This window comes from Leptonotus elevatus, chromosome 5, assembly GCF_054856555.1.
Source record: "Leptonotus elevatus isolate MCC_2025b chromosome 5, RoL_Lele_1.0, whole genome shotgun sequence".
In the NCBI taxonomy this organism is placed as follows: Eukaryota; Metazoa; Chordata; class Actinopteri; order Syngnathiformes; family Syngnathidae; genus Leptonotus; species Leptonotus elevatus.
In genome coordinates this window covers 14,021,820-14,038,394 of record NC_141243.1, presented here as the reverse complement: position 1 = coordinate 14,038,394, position 16,575 = coordinate 14,021,820, and the positions used below count along the sequence as shown (strand labels likewise).

The 16,575-nt window shown below is 38.9% G+C and overlaps 1 protein-coding gene across 1 annotated transcript; it reads left to right on the top strand.

The window, feature by feature from the left end:
• The first annotated feature begins 20 nt into the window (after nucleotides 1–20).
• Nucleotides 21–16,246, top strand: serinc5 (serine incorporator 5). The gene is made up of 12 exons (XM_086075166.1): nucleotides 21–232; nucleotides 8,141–8,305; nucleotides 10,046–10,224; nucleotides 11,018–11,100; nucleotides 11,885–11,978; nucleotides 12,290–12,501; nucleotides 12,830–12,922; nucleotides 13,109–13,235; nucleotides 13,373–13,442; nucleotides 13,579–13,615; nucleotides 14,742–14,886; nucleotides 15,035–16,246. The coding sequence occupies exons 1-12, from the start codon at nucleotides 206–208 to the stop codon at nucleotides 15,177–15,179; spliced, it is 1,377 nt and encodes a 458-aa protein (XP_085931292.1). The 5' UTR covers nucleotides 21–205; the 3' UTR covers nucleotides 15,180–16,246.
• The last annotated feature ends 329 nt before the right edge of the window (nucleotides 16,247–16,575 follow it).

The following is a 16,575-nucleotide window of genomic DNA, read 5'->3' as shown; positions in this document are numbered from 1 at the left end:
GTACAGTAGTACACAGGCGATAGTGTACGAGAGGAGAGGAGAGGAGAGGCGGGCGTATATGGGAGCTCGGGGCTGTGCGGGAGGACAACAGTCAGCTCTTCCATCGCGTTTGTTGGCGTCTTCATGCTTCTATTCCATTTCCACTACACAGCCAGCGCCGACCTCGTATTCCTTTTTCTGAAGCTGGTTGTCGTGTCTCCTTAGGATGTGCACTCCGTGTTGTATCTCGCAGGTAAGCAATATTTTTTACATTTCGGGTGGTTCTTCTTGGTGTTGAGCATTTGTCTGACAAACGGCGAGCGTCGCTTTGTGGTTTCCGCCTGATGTTGCCATCCACAGCGCCGAGGTCTTCCGTCAATTAGTGCCCCCCTCAGTATTGCCACTTACTGTTAAAAAAAATGTATGGAAATACACATTGACGGAGCTTTCAAGGCATTGATGGAAAACAAAGCAGCAGGGCTTAAGTGAGCTAGCTAAACAGCAGTTAGCAGGAACTGTCTTCTGTGAATAGCATGTCGTCATTGGCCGTCTGACCAGATGTTACATGGAAACAGAAATTGCTGAGTTTCTACGGCTCAGACGTGTCGTTGCCCCTGTATTAGAAGGTGAATTGACGTGGTTTACATTCTTCTTATTGTTTTTACTGTACTCCAGTTAAACTTTTCCAACCCTTGACATTTTTTTTGCTGTCCGTCATGACAGCTCAACATATGCGCCAGTTCCCAGTCTAAAGCACAGTGAGTTGCATTGTGTATGAAATGTACTAAAGAAATAAAAACAGCCATGTCTAGTTTCTGTACCAGCATTTTTATTTTACAAATACTAACACGTGCCATTGTTTACTTTGTATTTTTGAAATGTAATTTTGAACAAATCCACCTAACTAGTGCCTTCATAAACATCACACTGGAGTTTAAGAAGTGGTAACATTTTGAATCAGATAACGCTGTCGTGACCCAATATTGTTATTATGTTCAGTTTGCTCTTCAAGCCATTCTTGGTCATATTCAAAATTAGTACAGTATACGTATATCATTATGTATTTTATTGTAGTAGTGAATATTTCTGGGGCTTGGCCAATCAATTATTTTTTAATATTTCAACCAATATTTGCTTCTTCTTTTTTTCATTCACCCAATTTATTATGAGCAGAAAATTAACTATGTGGCCATAGAATTGCCCCAAAGTACCTGCAGGACTTAACATTTTTATTCCTTTGTACAGCAGGGCAGCACAGTGAATCATTGGATAACACGTTTGCTTGATAGTTCTGAGGTTTTGTGTTCAAATTCAGCATTACTGTGTGGAATTTCTATGTTCTCAATCTATTTTTCCTCCGTTACTCTGGCTTTCTTGAACATTCCAAAAACATGCATGATAGGTTATTTGAACACTTTAAAATGACTGGTGTGAATGTGAGTGTTATTGTTGTTTGTCTTTTTGTTTCCAATGATTGGCTGGTGACCAGTCCACGTTGCACCCGCGTCTCTCACCCAAACTCAGCTAGGGTGGCGTCAGTTTTACCCATAACCTCAATGAGTGCAAGCGGTATAGAAAATGGATAGATTTAGTGTAGCGGCACAACAGTACTCTAAGTCATAGAGCTGCAATTAAAAGCTTCGTGCTGTGGGACTTCACATCTGCTCCATAAGATGCCACGTTAACCAGATGCTGTTTTTGTTCTGTCATTCCACATGCTGCTTATCCCGAAGCCAAGATGTTGAAATGTTGTAGTATCTTCTCAAAGCATTTATGGGGCACTGTAATCCAAAAAATAAAAATATAAATACATTAAAAAAAAATAATAATAATAATAAATACATTTAAAAAAAAGATTTTTTTTTTTAAACATTTAAAAAAGAGAGCAATGATGTCAAATCGGTAAAATTACCGAATGAACTGAGCTCTCCGGGAAGAAAAAAAAATGTAATCCAAATCCTGATTGGTACACTTAAAAAAAAAAAAAAAAAAAAAAAAGATTCATCCTCCGCTTCTAATCAGACATCTAAATCACAGTACAATGAATAATGGTGAATTTACTGAAATGTACACATAATGCTGACCAACCAACCCTTTCCTGGGCTAGAAGATTTTGCCCACTGGCTCGCTGCTGAGTTGCTCTGCTCAGGAATTTAATTACACAAGCACATATCTCATCCCAGGAAAACTCTTTGCTGTTTCCTGCTTGCTTCAGTGGCAGGGAGATGTGGAAAACTGAAGGGGTTATAAGAAAAATGGAGAGGGGGCAAACAGTCACATCAGTTTCATTTGTAGCTATCCTGGTGGCTTTTAAAATCTTTATCCCAGACAACGATTTAGTCTATTTTTGCATATTTTTGTGTCTCCTTGAGTTTGAAAATGCGTGTCCATTGCGGTTTCAAGGAGCCCGAATTAGAGTGCGGTCTGTTCATTTCCTCCTTGGCTCGCAAATGGAGCGGTAGCGCTGTTTGGTGTGGAAAAAGGAGTGGTCATAGTGTGGGGAGCAACTCGGTCATAACATCTCAGTGGGATTGGAGATTTCCACCATGTTGAAGTGAGGTAGGGGGTAGGCTTTTGCCCAATGTTGAGTTTGGTCCAAAGAGCTGCGAGAAGCATTGGCTGTGAATGTAGGACAGAAAAGAAACCATGTGGAAGCATGTAAGCCTCACAGCGAGCCTACACAACTCGTTGGCACAGTACATGAGGACATAGAAGATATTGGGCTCTCAATACACTTTAAGGACATTCAACGCGCTATTTAAAGTCTACAACCGAAGGTTAAATAACTAGAAATACACATCAAGAAATTTTTGTTAGTTTTCTTTTTTCCCTCCACTAATGGTTATATTGTTGCCAAGTGTTACAATTGAACAGCACAGCTGCTGCAGAACCACAAGTGGGAGATCTGATCCGCAAAGTCTGCGTTGATGAGCTGTAAAAGTCACTGGACTTGTAAAATTATCACCCCAAGTTAATAGTTTGGCTACGGTCCACTCTACCACTGGTTCGATCTGGGCTAACCACGTGATTTGGACATATTATAAAATGGTCCAGTGGAAACTGGATAGCACAGATGATATGATTTAAGAAGTGTTAACATTAAGATCAATCCCAACTCACACTGTACTGTAGTAAGTTCATCACCTGTCACTAAAATTCATATCATATTTTGTCTAGCCAGGACATATCAGCTAGGCTGGGATCAAAGATCAACATATTAAGCATTAATTAAAGAATTGAGTAATCGTTTTTAATTTAATTTAATTGAAAATGATCAAAACAATCTGATTTCTGCATCTCAACAGTAATTAATCACTGATTTCTGTAGTGTTTCATGGAAGAAGAATGATTATCTTCTGTGTTCAATCAAAATAAGACATAAGCAATGACCAAACCGCCAACATAATCAGTTTCAAAAAGGTTGACGAGTACATCAATCTCCCTTTTTTTAATCACTATACAAAATGAACAACAATCACTGGTTAATAAGCAAAGCTATTTTGTAAAACACTTCAATGCAAAGTAAAAATGTATCAGATTAATCGATTGAATAATGGATAGATTAATCGATTCTAAAAGTAATCGGTAGTGACAAGTTGACCACACAAGTACACAGAAACATGTCAACGCTAAATGGTGAACAGTGTATAGATTAGCATCAGCTAGCAGTGTTAACTTCTGATAATCGGCACATACGAATATTCTGCGAAGTTATCGCCACGGAAGGGCCTATTTGTATTTGCCTGTGTGTGGCTTTGTGTTTGACAAGTTTAAATTCAGCGGCTTGGTGATGAAGAGCTGCGTCCACTTGTGAAAATTTTAAAAGTATAGTAGACCTCTTGATCGCTGGGATATTTTGACAAAAGTGTGTCACATACATGTTATTAAGAATCTTACGAACTTAATACATTTGCATGTTTTGTTTAAGACCTATAGATATTGGATGTTTCTGTTTCAAACTGTCCAAAAAGAAGAAACAAGAAAATAGTCACATTTTACATTTTTAACAACTTTTTTTTTCACACATGAATGGCTAAGCTGTGACCATGTTTGACTTTGGAACTACACGCACTTGTAATTTGTACTTTACTTGTAGCTATGGGCTGCATTTGCCCCCAAAAAAGAAGCAAAGACTTAGTTTGTAAAGAAAACAGAGCAGTGATACATTTTTGTCGTGTGTACACAGCTGCCTAGACGTACAGACAATGGTGGCGTGACAGTGTAAAGGAGACCCCCGGAGGGGGGAGGGGGGGGTAGCTCTCACAGCGGGAGGGAGGCTATGCCATGAATCGCTTTCTATTGTCCTTGATGTCGTTTCTTTTTTCCTCCTTCCCCTCCACAACATTTTCTCCTTGCTGCTCTGCTGTAATTTGAGACAGCGGGGTGTGTCGAGAGTTTCGTCTGAACTGTTTCTGTCTCGCGATTCATTTCCACGGCTGCTCTCATTAAGATGTTAGTGCAAATTCCATAACTTCTCTTTTATAGCAGTTTTTTTTTCCCACGTAATGTATGGACTTGACAGGGACTGAAAAAGTCCCAACAAAATTAACATTGCATACTATTTAAGGTGAAATTGACTGTTCTCCAGTCAGTTGAGATGTTTGTGAGGCTCTTGGCTCATTTCTATAAAGTACAGCAGCTGGCCCAAGGAAGGATAAAGATCTTCTGGGACGGCCAGACCAACATGACAAGCAAGTGGGGGGTTTGCTAGGGACATATGTCAGAGACACGTTGACCACCTGTCGATATGCTGGCGAGGCAGACAGTAAGGGGCCATGTAGTGGATAAGGCCAGCGTTGGTTACCATGGATACTCCTTTTTTTTGTATGGGTGTCTAGAAGAATTTCTTTAGACACCCTCTCCTGGTTCTGCCCCCTCTCCCCCGCTCACTCTTTACAGAGTCTGTCATTTGCCCACACACAGTGTGGAGTTCACTGGGGGGGGGAACACCCCCTACACTAATGAAATCCAAACACCCTCTCTGTGTAATGCCCTGTTTGTTTCCCGGTTAATTTCACTCTGTAATGCCTAATTAATCGCCCATTGAGGAGGACGTGGGTGCGTAACCATTATCCTGTTAAGCAGCATGGAGGAAAACGCTGGCCACGGGAGCTCAAGTATGTTGACACGGCCTTGGGAGGAGCCGAAAGAGCGAGCCAAGAACTTCGCCAAGACTTGCCAACCCCGTGGCCTGAACCACACCTGCTGAAGGTTTTATTTAAATCCCACAAGACAGCCAAATGAGTGGGTTAAAAATGGAGGTCATAATCATTGTGAGAAACTAAAACTTGCTCTAGGTCACATTTAGAAGTTGGATATTTTTTTTTCACAAGGACTCTATGATGTTTCGTCATCTCAAGAGAAAAAAGTATCCCCTTCGTTAGGCTTACCTACCAATTCAAACTACCTGTCAGTTTGCATCAGTTCGATGTAACTATTATGGTGTGGGGTTTAGAACAGAACCCTTTTATAAGACCATTTTGTAGACTGGCTTGCCCACAGGACATAGTAGAGCCTCTGGCTTACTGCATGCACTTTGATCTCTCTAGCGGCGCCTGGTGGATTATGCCTTTTAAGACTCTCAACTCAAAAAATTTTTACTCTCCACATTTAGTTGAGGCCCCACTGAAGGGATAAATTGAGTAATCACGGGAAATGCACTATAACACACCAGGTGTACGGTGCGTCAAAAAAAAAATACAAAATTATTATTTATAACGGGAGTCAATGGGTCCAAATTTTGTACAATTACCCCTTTCGCACTATTAATATTTGGCTCCCACATATATTAATGACAATAATAATTACAAAATGATGGATGGAGCCATTTTGAACTTCAACATGTCTGGGCAATCTGGGTGAAATTGCAGCTCCCTAATATGCTTTATCTATGATATTAACTCATTCACTGCCATAAATTCATTAAAAAAAAGATTATTAGAAATGAGTGGTGACGGGTGATAAAATTTTTTATCGTAATTAATCGCATGACTTCACTAGTTAACTCATGATTAATCACAAATGTTATGTCTGTTCTAAATGTACAATAAAACAATCTAGGTTTTCATAGTCTTGTTAACAAAAGTGAAAAAAAATATGTTGAATTAATAGAAATAGTTCTAATGAATTTTTTACGTTTATAGCCGTCAATGGCAGTGAATGAAAAAAAAAAGATTATTAAAAATTCGGGGTGTCAGGTGATACATTTTTTTAATCGTAATTAATCGCATGACTTCACTAGTTAACGATTAATCACACATTTTCTATCTATTCTAAATGTACAATAAAAACAATCTAGGTTTTCATACTCTTGTTAACAAAAGTGGGGGGGAAAGCTAAACTAATAGAAATAGTTGTAATGAATTTTTGACGTTTATAGCCGTCAATGGCAGTGAATGAGTTAATATGAATAATCATTAAAATATCCACATTTTGTGCAAATACCTCAACGAGGATTAATGCCATCCTAGTTTGTTCAGCATGTTTACAAGCCATTGTCGGGTTCAATAAACTGATATTCATAGAAACGACACAACACAATGAAGGAGAGAAGACACCTTAGTACCTTTTTACAAGCTAGCGAGGAGAACGGAGAAGAACTGCACCATACAATTCGTTGCTACGTTCTAAAGCAGTCTCTCCGCACTCTTCTCTTTTTATTTGCATCAAAGAGGTCCCTCAAAAACCCTTCAGCCACACACTAAGAACATTTTACAATTTTGCCAGAGCTGGGTGGAAAGTCAAACTCACAGCCTGTGGTCCACACAAAATTAAACATAACATAAATTACATTTCCCACAATGCATGCTGATTATGGTACTCATGAAGTGATGCACCCCGCCACTATATAGCAGTGTATATATCCACATTAATGTGATTTTCCCAGTAAGGGGAATTGAGAAATACAAATACAGTGGAATCGCGAATTACGAACGTCTCTGTTACGCTCAAAAGTTATCGTAGAAAAATAACCTCTATCTACGTACTATTTTCAGTATGTGACCTGTTTTGGCATGGACAATGTTGCGCTTCTCACGCTGTGCAACCATCATTGGCATCGTGCGTTGCGTAACGCACTGCAGTAAACTCGAAAACTAATTGTGTCCTTCCACAGCGCGTAAGCTAGAAATTGCACATGTAGGTGGAAATTCTGCCTCTGCATCCTCGATAATCCAATCACAAATGATGACGTGATAGCCTAATAGAAGAACGAAAATAATTTATTCCTATCAGAAAACACTGTCTATAGTATGTATTTTATTTATTGAATTGTAGCATTTCTATAATTACGGATTAGAAAAACACTTGAATCACAATTTCCTAAAATAATTACAAGTAAAAATGGGATGGCAACAGATTATGTTCACAGAAGCCACAATTGAAAACAAAATGGCGGTGAAGCATAGCTTTAAGAAATCACCTGAAGAAATGTAGCATGGCCTGCCAGTTAGAAGCAGAAGTTGTTTGCAGAATCTTGTTCTACATTCTGTGGGAGACATTACAAAACTAGGGTGGGGTGACTCCAGTAACTACAATTAGAGACCCTCCTCTTCCTCAAATAGAACTTCAAGCCTGTCTTTTGTCAATTTGACATTCGTACATTTGTATAGATGACTTACAAAAGTGTGCTAACGTCTAATGTGTTGTTGGAAGATACGCTTTTTCCTCCGCGTGTTCGTTTAATTTCAGATAGTGAGAATGTTGGTTATCTGAATACAGGCTGGAGACGATGAACAGTTCCTTCAAAGCTTTTATACAGAATATTCCGGGCACAAATGAGTTGCAGACAATGGCTGTAGCTTCTCACAAGTGCGAAGTTACAGAGAACTTACAACATTCGTATACTTGAAGAATCATTCGTATCTTGAAGGGCGGTACCACAAAGTTTCCAGTAAACAGTTCAACAAAGTTAACCGGACGTGCACGATAACATTCAAGGACGCTATTCAGACACAGAACAAAGCTCTTTTGAGGAATAGTGGAAGTTATGCAGTCATGACTACACCTGGCAGAGATAGCGATATCACTCAAGGCGAGGATATATCCGCAGAACAAAGCTCTTTTGAGGAAATGAGGAAATTAAAACAGTTATGACTAAATCTGGGCAGAAGACACACTTCAGTGTCCATCTCTTCATCATCTTCTTTCCTCCACAATGCAGCTGGCCTGCTGCTGCGGCTCAGCAGCCTGCTCGTGCTGCTGTAACTGCTGCCCAAAGATCAAGCAGTCCACAGCCACCAGAATCACGTACACCTTCTTCTTCCTTTTGGTCACCGTCGTCTGTGTGGTCATGATGTCCCCCACTGTAGAGGAAGAGATGAAAAAAGTAAGTGCGCACGTTACACACAGACAAGAAACTTCATTATTTAACTTTCTTCTTCTTTTTTTTTTAACACATATTGAACAGTGCACTTTACTTCTCGTAGTTGTTCCCCAGGTTTAATAATGGCTTGTTGTCTTGTAACTTTTTGTTCATATGGAATGTAACCCACTCTAAAAAAAACTGTTCAGCAGATTGAAAATGTGGAACATGAACATTTCTTCTCCTGAGGAGGGTAACGGCATCTTTCCACTATTTCTGTGTTTGCAGTTTTCGGTTAGCCATATTAGAATGATTCCCACTGTGTATCTGTTTGCAGTTTGATACCTTCATGTGGTGCTATTGCGTGCTGACTGCTGATTTCACCTCCTCCCCTCGTCACACATGCACACTTATAGAAGCTCACAATGTCACTCGGTGGGAAGTTCCCAGCTATAAGAACAACCATTGTACACATGAGGGCACTGAGATTTACCGCAGTTTGAAAGACAGCCCCTTCCCTTTTTCATTTTGGACATGCAAATGTGCTCCTCAACATGAGACAAGGGTTCCAAGAAGGGCCTTTTGGGTCAAAAATAACCCAATGGGTCAAAAATGGACCAATCTTCTACTTGTATCAAATTGACCCAATTTTAAATTTTCTGGGTTTTGTTTAAAAAAACAAAAAGAAGAGAGTATTTTTGTATCAAACCACCCAGAAAGTTGGATCAGATTGTCTACTTGGGTCAATTTGACCCAACTTTCTGGGTTGTTTTGCGCACACACAAAAAGAAAAGGTAATTTTGTATAAAACAACCCATAATGTTGAGTAAGGTCCTCTACTTTGGTAATTTGACCCAACGTTGGGTACAAAATTGGGTTATTTTGTATCAAACAACCTGGAAAGTTGGATCAGATTGTCTACTTGGGTCAATTTGACCCAACTTTCTGGGTTGTTTTGCACCAAAAAAAAAGAAGTAATTTTGTATAAAACGACCAATAAAGTTGGGTTAGATCTTGGGTCAAGAATTGGGCCATTTTGTATAAACCAACCCAGAAAATCATGTCAAATTGACCCATTAAGTGGATTGGTCCATTTTTTGATCCATAATTGGGTTACTTTTGACCCAATTGTTTTTAGAGTGTGGTAATCTGACAGAGATGCTGATAAGTCGATCTGCTTGTGTCTCACGGTAGCTGACTTAATTCTCACATATCTTGTATATTTTCTGCAGTTACTGCATTAGGAGTTTGCTATGACATTTCTCCATTCTTTCTTTATCAAATTTGATAAACGTATCTTGGCTTATCTACGTTGAAGGCCACAACAAAGTATTTTATTAATCCCACTCATTTAAGGCCTTTTTTTTTATGATGGCAGTAGCAAAAAAAACTCCAATTGCATTTTGCTTATCCTCTTCAAAGATTCAGTCCCCACCAGCAGATAAAAGGTTGTTAATGTATTCATCAGTGTCTCCTATTTGTCGACACTGAATCTGAGGTGTAATACTCCTCTAACAGCCCGCAGCCATCATTTCATGAAAGAAGACTTGAGGGAGAAAATTCAAGGTTGTTGTTCCTGCCTGTTCATTCTTTTTGCCCCTTAAGAGGCGTGACGCTCCGAATAGACGCTATTGGTCTTTTTCAGTCAGACCTAGACAAACATTAGTAGAGGTGGGTGGGGAGGACCTTTTGGGGGGTGTTCAATGTGGTTCAATACAGCAGAGAGCTAATCCAGTTGGGCTTTGTGTGTATGTCGTCACTTAGATCCCCTTTTACAGTGAATTGTGTGAGAAGATGAATGCAGGGCAGAACTGCAAGACCCTGGTTGGTTACTCTGCCGTCTACAAGGTGTGCTTTGGCATGGCCTGCTTCTTCTTCATCTTCTCCATCTTCACCATAGGAGTCAATAACAGTACTGGCTGGAGGGCGGCCATACATAACGGGTAAGAATTCTTTGCCCAAGTTGACTTAAAAAGTGACCTCAGGGATATTCATTTATTCGGTGCCATTGACGGCTATAGACGTCAAAAATCCAAATTCAATCCAATTTGGGCTTTCACCTATATAAAAAAAATATATATATATTCTATACCGTGTGTCTTAGTAAAGTTGTGGGTGTGCTTGAGCATATCCAAGCTGACATTGGACAAGAGGCGGGGCACAAGAGGCCAGCCAATCGTCACACTCACATTCCCACTCTTGGACAACATAAAACTTTCACTTAAATTACTGTCAGGTTTACCTGCAGACATTTATGGAAATCATCACTCAACAAAAGGAGGCAAAGACACCGAAAGTTTTGTTGCTAGCAACATGTTTGACAAAAGGCATAATGCGCAATTTCCCACAACAAACAGCCTAAATAAGTTTAAGCAAATGTATAATGAATATATATATAATTTTCCTAACACCTTCTATATACAAATATTAAAATCATGCAAATATCCCATGACACGTGGAAATTTCTTCAGTTTGGATCAAATCGGGCGGCAAAGAGGTTCGTGTGCTTTGCATGTTTGCCTCAAAATGAGAGGTTCTTGGTTTGAACTTCCGCAGAAGGCCTTGTGTGGAGTTTACATGTTCATATATTTGACTCTAAATTCTCCATAGGTGTGAATATGAATTTAAATGGTGCCCTGCGACTGACTTGGCCTCTCGTCCCAAAAAACTGAGATTGAATTTTTGCTTGTTTGTTTAGTTTATTTGCTTTTCATATTTATGTCAATTTTTTTTCAGGTTCTGGTTGCCAAAATTCATTTTGCTTGTGGCTAGCTGTGCGGGAGCATTCTTCATTCCGCAAGAGGAAATTTTTCTGGAAGGTAAATATTGTACATAAGATATTAGGGGTGTCAAAATGAGTGCGTTAATTTTGAGTTAATTTAAATTTCCTTTAACGGCACAATTTTTTTTAACGTGCGATTAATGACCGCCCCTGACTTGGAAAGCCTGTACTGGGGGAATTAGTCGCAGCAGGCACGTTCACGTCAAAATTTTGCAGTAATACATTTAATAATAATGCATATATTTGTGGAGACTGGGGTCAAGTTGTATTTTACAATTTTAAGTTACTTCATGTTAAAGATTAGATAGCTTTTAATATCCACCAACGTCTTACAAATGCAATTATGCCATCTAGTGGCAGAAAAATGACCACAACACAAATCGATATCACACTCGGTATCTTGACGGTACAGTACATCTTTTTCAATTTTAACACAATTTTATGAATTAATAGGAAATTACTGTATCAATGGCTAAAAGATGCAGCCATATTTCTATTAGTTTAACATTTTCCCCACTTTTATGTTCACAAGATTATGTAAACTTCGGAATTATTTTTTTTATTGTACATTTAGAACAGATATTAATGTGCGATTAATCACGAGTTAACTATTGAAGTCATGCGATTAATTACGATTAAAAAATGTAATTGCCTGACACCCCTAGTATATATGTATGAGTATGTTGACGCACCTCCAAGACATTTTTAAACACATTTTCATTATCTTTACAAAATTTATTTTGCACACTAACCAAGCTTTCCACAAGTAAGCAGTATTAGCATTTACGCGCTTAACGGAACGATTTCCATGCTTTCCCTAGCGTGGCGCTATATTGGAGCTGCTGGCGGCTTCATCTTCCTGCTGATCCAGCTCATGCTGCTGGTGGAGTTTGCCCACAGATGGAACACAAACTGGTCAGTCAGTCTGGCCGGCCTATACACACAATGCCACGTCAATGCAAAAGTTTGGCAAGGGAGTCGTGTTGTTGTTGTTGTTGTGGGAGGAGCCATCCGGGCAGCAGGCCGCCACTGTCCAAATTCATAGAATGTCCTCAGGAATAACTCACCAGACCTTTCTGTCTTTGATTTCTTTCTTTAGGACCCTGTTAGTTTTCTGTTTTTCCCCCTTGTTATATTTTAGTTTGCTTTACTCACATTCATGTTTTTTTTTTACCCTGTTTTCTTTGTATCCCTTTCTCTGCGTATCTACTTGCATACATACACAGGAGCTCCGGCGTGAAGTACAACCGTTTGTGGTATGCGGCGCTGGCCTTGGTGACTCTGGTGCTGTTCAGCATTGCGGTGGGAGCTGTGGTCTTCATGGGTCTGTACTACACCTACCCTACGGCGTGTCGCCTCAACAAGATCTTCCTGGGCATCAACGCCACCCTCTGCCTCGTTGTTTCTCTGCTTGCCATCTCGCCACTCATACAGAAACGTAGGGATCTATTTAAAGCTTTGTGAAACATTTGCATGAAAAAGATTTGTTCTACATTGATTTTATTATTATTATTATATGATTTTGTTATTATTATATCATTTTATAATTTTTATTGGTATATTTTTTAATTATATTATTTTATTACAATTTTTGTGTTATTATTATTATTTTATTATCATATTTTATTTAAAAAATATATATTATTTTATTGTAATATAATAATATTTTTTAATTATTTTTATTGTTATTACATTCTTACATCATTGATTTTATTCGGCTCGTTAGGTTTAATCTCACACTTCTGTTTACCTTTGTGCTCCCTCAGTCCAGCCAACATCTGGCCTGCTCCAACCGGGAGTTATCAGTGTGTACGTGATGTACCTCACCTTCTCAGCCTTCTCCAGTAAACCAAAAGAAAGTGAGTAGGAGTTCATAACGCTACAGTGATTATCATCCTGCCCCACATTTTCCACCACTTACAGTGTATCCGTCCCCACAGCCTCACTTTTCAATACTTAATAATTTACCATCCTTGCACTAATGCATATGCATGATAATGCTCTACATGCCGCTACTAAAAGCTGCGGGCTGCTTTTGTACTTAGTGGTGGAGAAAGATGGCGTGAACACAACTGTGTGCGTCTTTCCCTTCAAATCCGGGAAGGAAAGCGACAAGAACATCGTCACAGCTTTAGGAGCCGTCATCCTGTTTGGCTGCATCCTTTACTCCTGGTAAGAACTCTCAAAGAGATCCCAGCATGGGAAGATATTAAAAGTCAGTCGCTGTCTGGAGCGGCACATGATCGAGAGAAAAAAAAAAAAAAGACAAGACGTGATGGAAAATAACGGCCTCTCTGTTTTTCCGCCAGTTTGACCTCTACAATCAAACGAAGATCTGCGGCGCTGCGAGTGTGCAGAAACAGTGAACCGGAGACCGAAGTAAACGCTTAAATATTTGATTTTTCTCTGGTTGAGTCAATTAATAGAAGCCAAACAAGTATTTGAATTCATTAGACCCCAGGGAGTTTTTCAAGATAATTTAGTCCACATGGATTTGTTTGTCTCCATCCCACAGAGAGCCCGCTGCTGCTTCTGCTTCGGAGATGACACAGGTAGGAAAAAAAAAATCTCTTTTTTTTTTCTTCATTCCCTAAATTTCACACCATTTCATTTCCTCCTTGGCTTCCCGCCTACCCGTGTCCCTCCAGCCCGTTGAGTGTGTGAATATGTTCCCAGCGGTAGTGTGTGCACACACAGCGCCTCTGCTCATTGTTATTCATCACACTGATGTGGAATGGTGAGAAAGTATTGGTCAGCAAACACGGATGATGTCACTGTTACTAGGAGGTTGGCGTGACAAGTGTGGAGACGTTTGTATGCTACTAGCGCCCCCCGTTGGACATTGAGGGGGTGGCACGAAAGCGTTATTTATTAATAAGTGAATGCTTACAAATGAGAATTTGCTGCCAATCGCGCGCTTGGGGAAAGAGACAGCTAAAATGTTGGTTGCTCAATTTGATGAGATGGTTTTAAAACGTGTCCATCCCAATTTTTTGTATTTGTTTTTTGTTATTATTATTGTTATTATTATTATTATTGTTGTTGTTATGTAAAAGCCAAGTATATATGGTATATTATTTTTTTTACCAATAACACGTGCATAAATCCTCATTAAGTCTAATAATATATCAATCAATCAATCTTTATTTGTATAGCACTTTTCATACAAAAAAATGCAACTCATAGTGCTTTACATAGTTTAACAACAAATCGCCAGCCCACCGCCCCCCACAATACCGACCCATTAAAAAAAAAAAAAAATATATATATATATATATATATATATACCAGATAGCCTAATAGTTTACTATGTATAGCAAAAATCTACAAATTGTAAAAAAAAATAAAATGATTTTGATATTTTGATGTTGAAATGGAGTCAAAGTGGTAGGAATATTAAAGTTTATACTTCTTCCTACTCCTTTTCGCACATCTATGTCTAACTTATTACCAAAGACTAGGTTGAAATCTTTTGTTGCTTAATATGATGTTTGCTTCAATGAATTCATTATTATTATTATTATTATTGTTTATTTTTTACTGTTTACAAGTTTTGGCTTCACAATTTGTTTTCATTATTTCAATTATTTTTTTATACATGTTCGAAATAAAAATTCAAAATCAAATAAAATGAAAATAAAAGGGGAATCAATCTAACAGAAGTTGTTCCACTTTCAGATGACTACGATGAAGAGAAGGCTGGTGCAGGCCAAAACGTGGTGTATGACGAGAGCGAGACCACCACCTACAGCTACAAATATTTCCACTTTGTCTTCTTCCTGGGCTCCCTTTATGTCATGATGACCATAACAAACTGGTTCCAGTAAGTTGCTCACTTACTACATTGGAAAGGAGTTTAATAATAAAATAAAATAAAAAGAGTATTGGGATGTAAAAATGTGGGTTGAACTCCAACACGAGTAGTTGATTCAAAAGTCTTTATTTGGACTCACTTTGCCGTAACTTTTCAGCTACGACAACTACAGGATTGAAAAGCTGTTGGACGGGAGCTGGTCAGTGTTCTGGATCAAGATCTCCTCCTCGTGGGTCTGTCTTCTGCTCTACATGGTTACTCTCGTCGCTCCCATCATCTGCCCCAAGCGCTTTGAGGCCTAGCACACAGTCGCCGTACTCGCACTCTGGTCAGGTGACTTCCAGTGTTGAGATGTCGCCATGTAGCTTTGAGGCTGAGCCAAGGGACCAGTGACGTTTATTTTGTAACACCCCCCCCCCCCAACCTTTAACCACTGTCCTCTACTGTCTTCAGCTTTGGAACTGGAGGAACTTCTGATGCCTTTTATTACACAATGTGCAAATGTTTGTGTTTACGCTGTTGACACCTTGAAGGTATTTTTGTTACTTTTTTTTTTACAATTACTCTCTGGACATTTTGTGTTGTTACAATCTTGTTTAAAGGTCATGAAAATTCTATTAGTTGTGTTTCATATGTTCAGACTTTATATTCCCTTATCAGATTTGACTTGGTTGTTTTCCCCTGTATGAGTCTTGCACCCCCTCCCCCCTCCCCCCAAGTTGTACCATAAATTTGTAGCAAAAAAGTCAAGACAATTTTGTTTATTGTGTGTGCTTTGTTATACTGAAAATATTTTTGGTTGTTTGTTTGGAATCCCTTTGTGAGGGAATGTGTAAAACCGGAATTACTTTTTAAAAGTTATCTCTCAGGCTTACATCCAAGTATGCTTTGTTATATTGTGCCCTTTTCTAGATGTTTTTTATGCGAGCAAAAAAAGCTCTCTGTTGTTTTAGGGTATTTCAAGTTTTGTCGATCTCAGCGCTTCCTTTGAGCGCAATCTTTTTGGGTAGAAAAAAAATATATATACGATTTATTGAACCGTTCATCATTGTTGTGTATACTGTAAATCAACTCAGCTTATTTAACAATGAAAGTAGTAGTAGATGATGTTGCCACCATAAAAACATGCAGCTGTTTGCCAAAGTTAGATGATTGGAAGACTACTACTCACTTCTCAAGTTACTCAACACTGGATGTTGAATTTACAGTAAAGTTACTCACAGAAATGCTTGTTAACAGTAAGTTCTAACACCACCAATCAACCCCATTGTTTTCCTAACAAATCATTTTTTGTAACTTATGTACATTTTTGCTTACATTCGATTGTGAAAATGTTAATCAATAAAGTGAAAAAAATTTCAGCCCTCAACCTTTTTTGTTCTTGGTCAAAATCTTGGTGTTTATGAAATTAGTGGTTTTAAACAATGCTTCTCAAATACTTACCCCCCACAAAAAAATTAAACATTTTGTCCTCCCACAACTTTCTACCGTGACCAATTTGTCTACAACTCCCTGCTAACACTGAAAAGCAGAGCACCACTGCCACCTGTTGTAGTGGGTGTGCAATTACACTTTATTTTGGTACGGCAAAAAAAAAAAAGCATGCTAGGCCACAAGTGACACCCAAAGGCGGACCCGCTCCGGCCCACTATTTGAGGAGGACAGGGTTAAAAACACACAAATGAATCTGCAAAATTC

Excerpts from the sequence above, each read along its gene's own strand:
- serinc5 (XM_086075166.1), top strand. The coding sequence starts at position 206 with ATGTGCACTCCGTGTTGTATCTCGCAG. Across the intron at positions 13,236-13,372 it reads GGCTGCATCCTTTACTCCTG|TTTGACCTCTACAATCAAAC; the intron begins GTAAGAACTCTC and ends TTTTTCCGCCAG. Across the intron at positions 13,443-13,578 it reads ACAGTGAACCGGAGACCGAA|AGAGCCCGCTGCTGCTTCTG; the intron begins GTAAACGCTTAA and ends TCCATCCCACAG.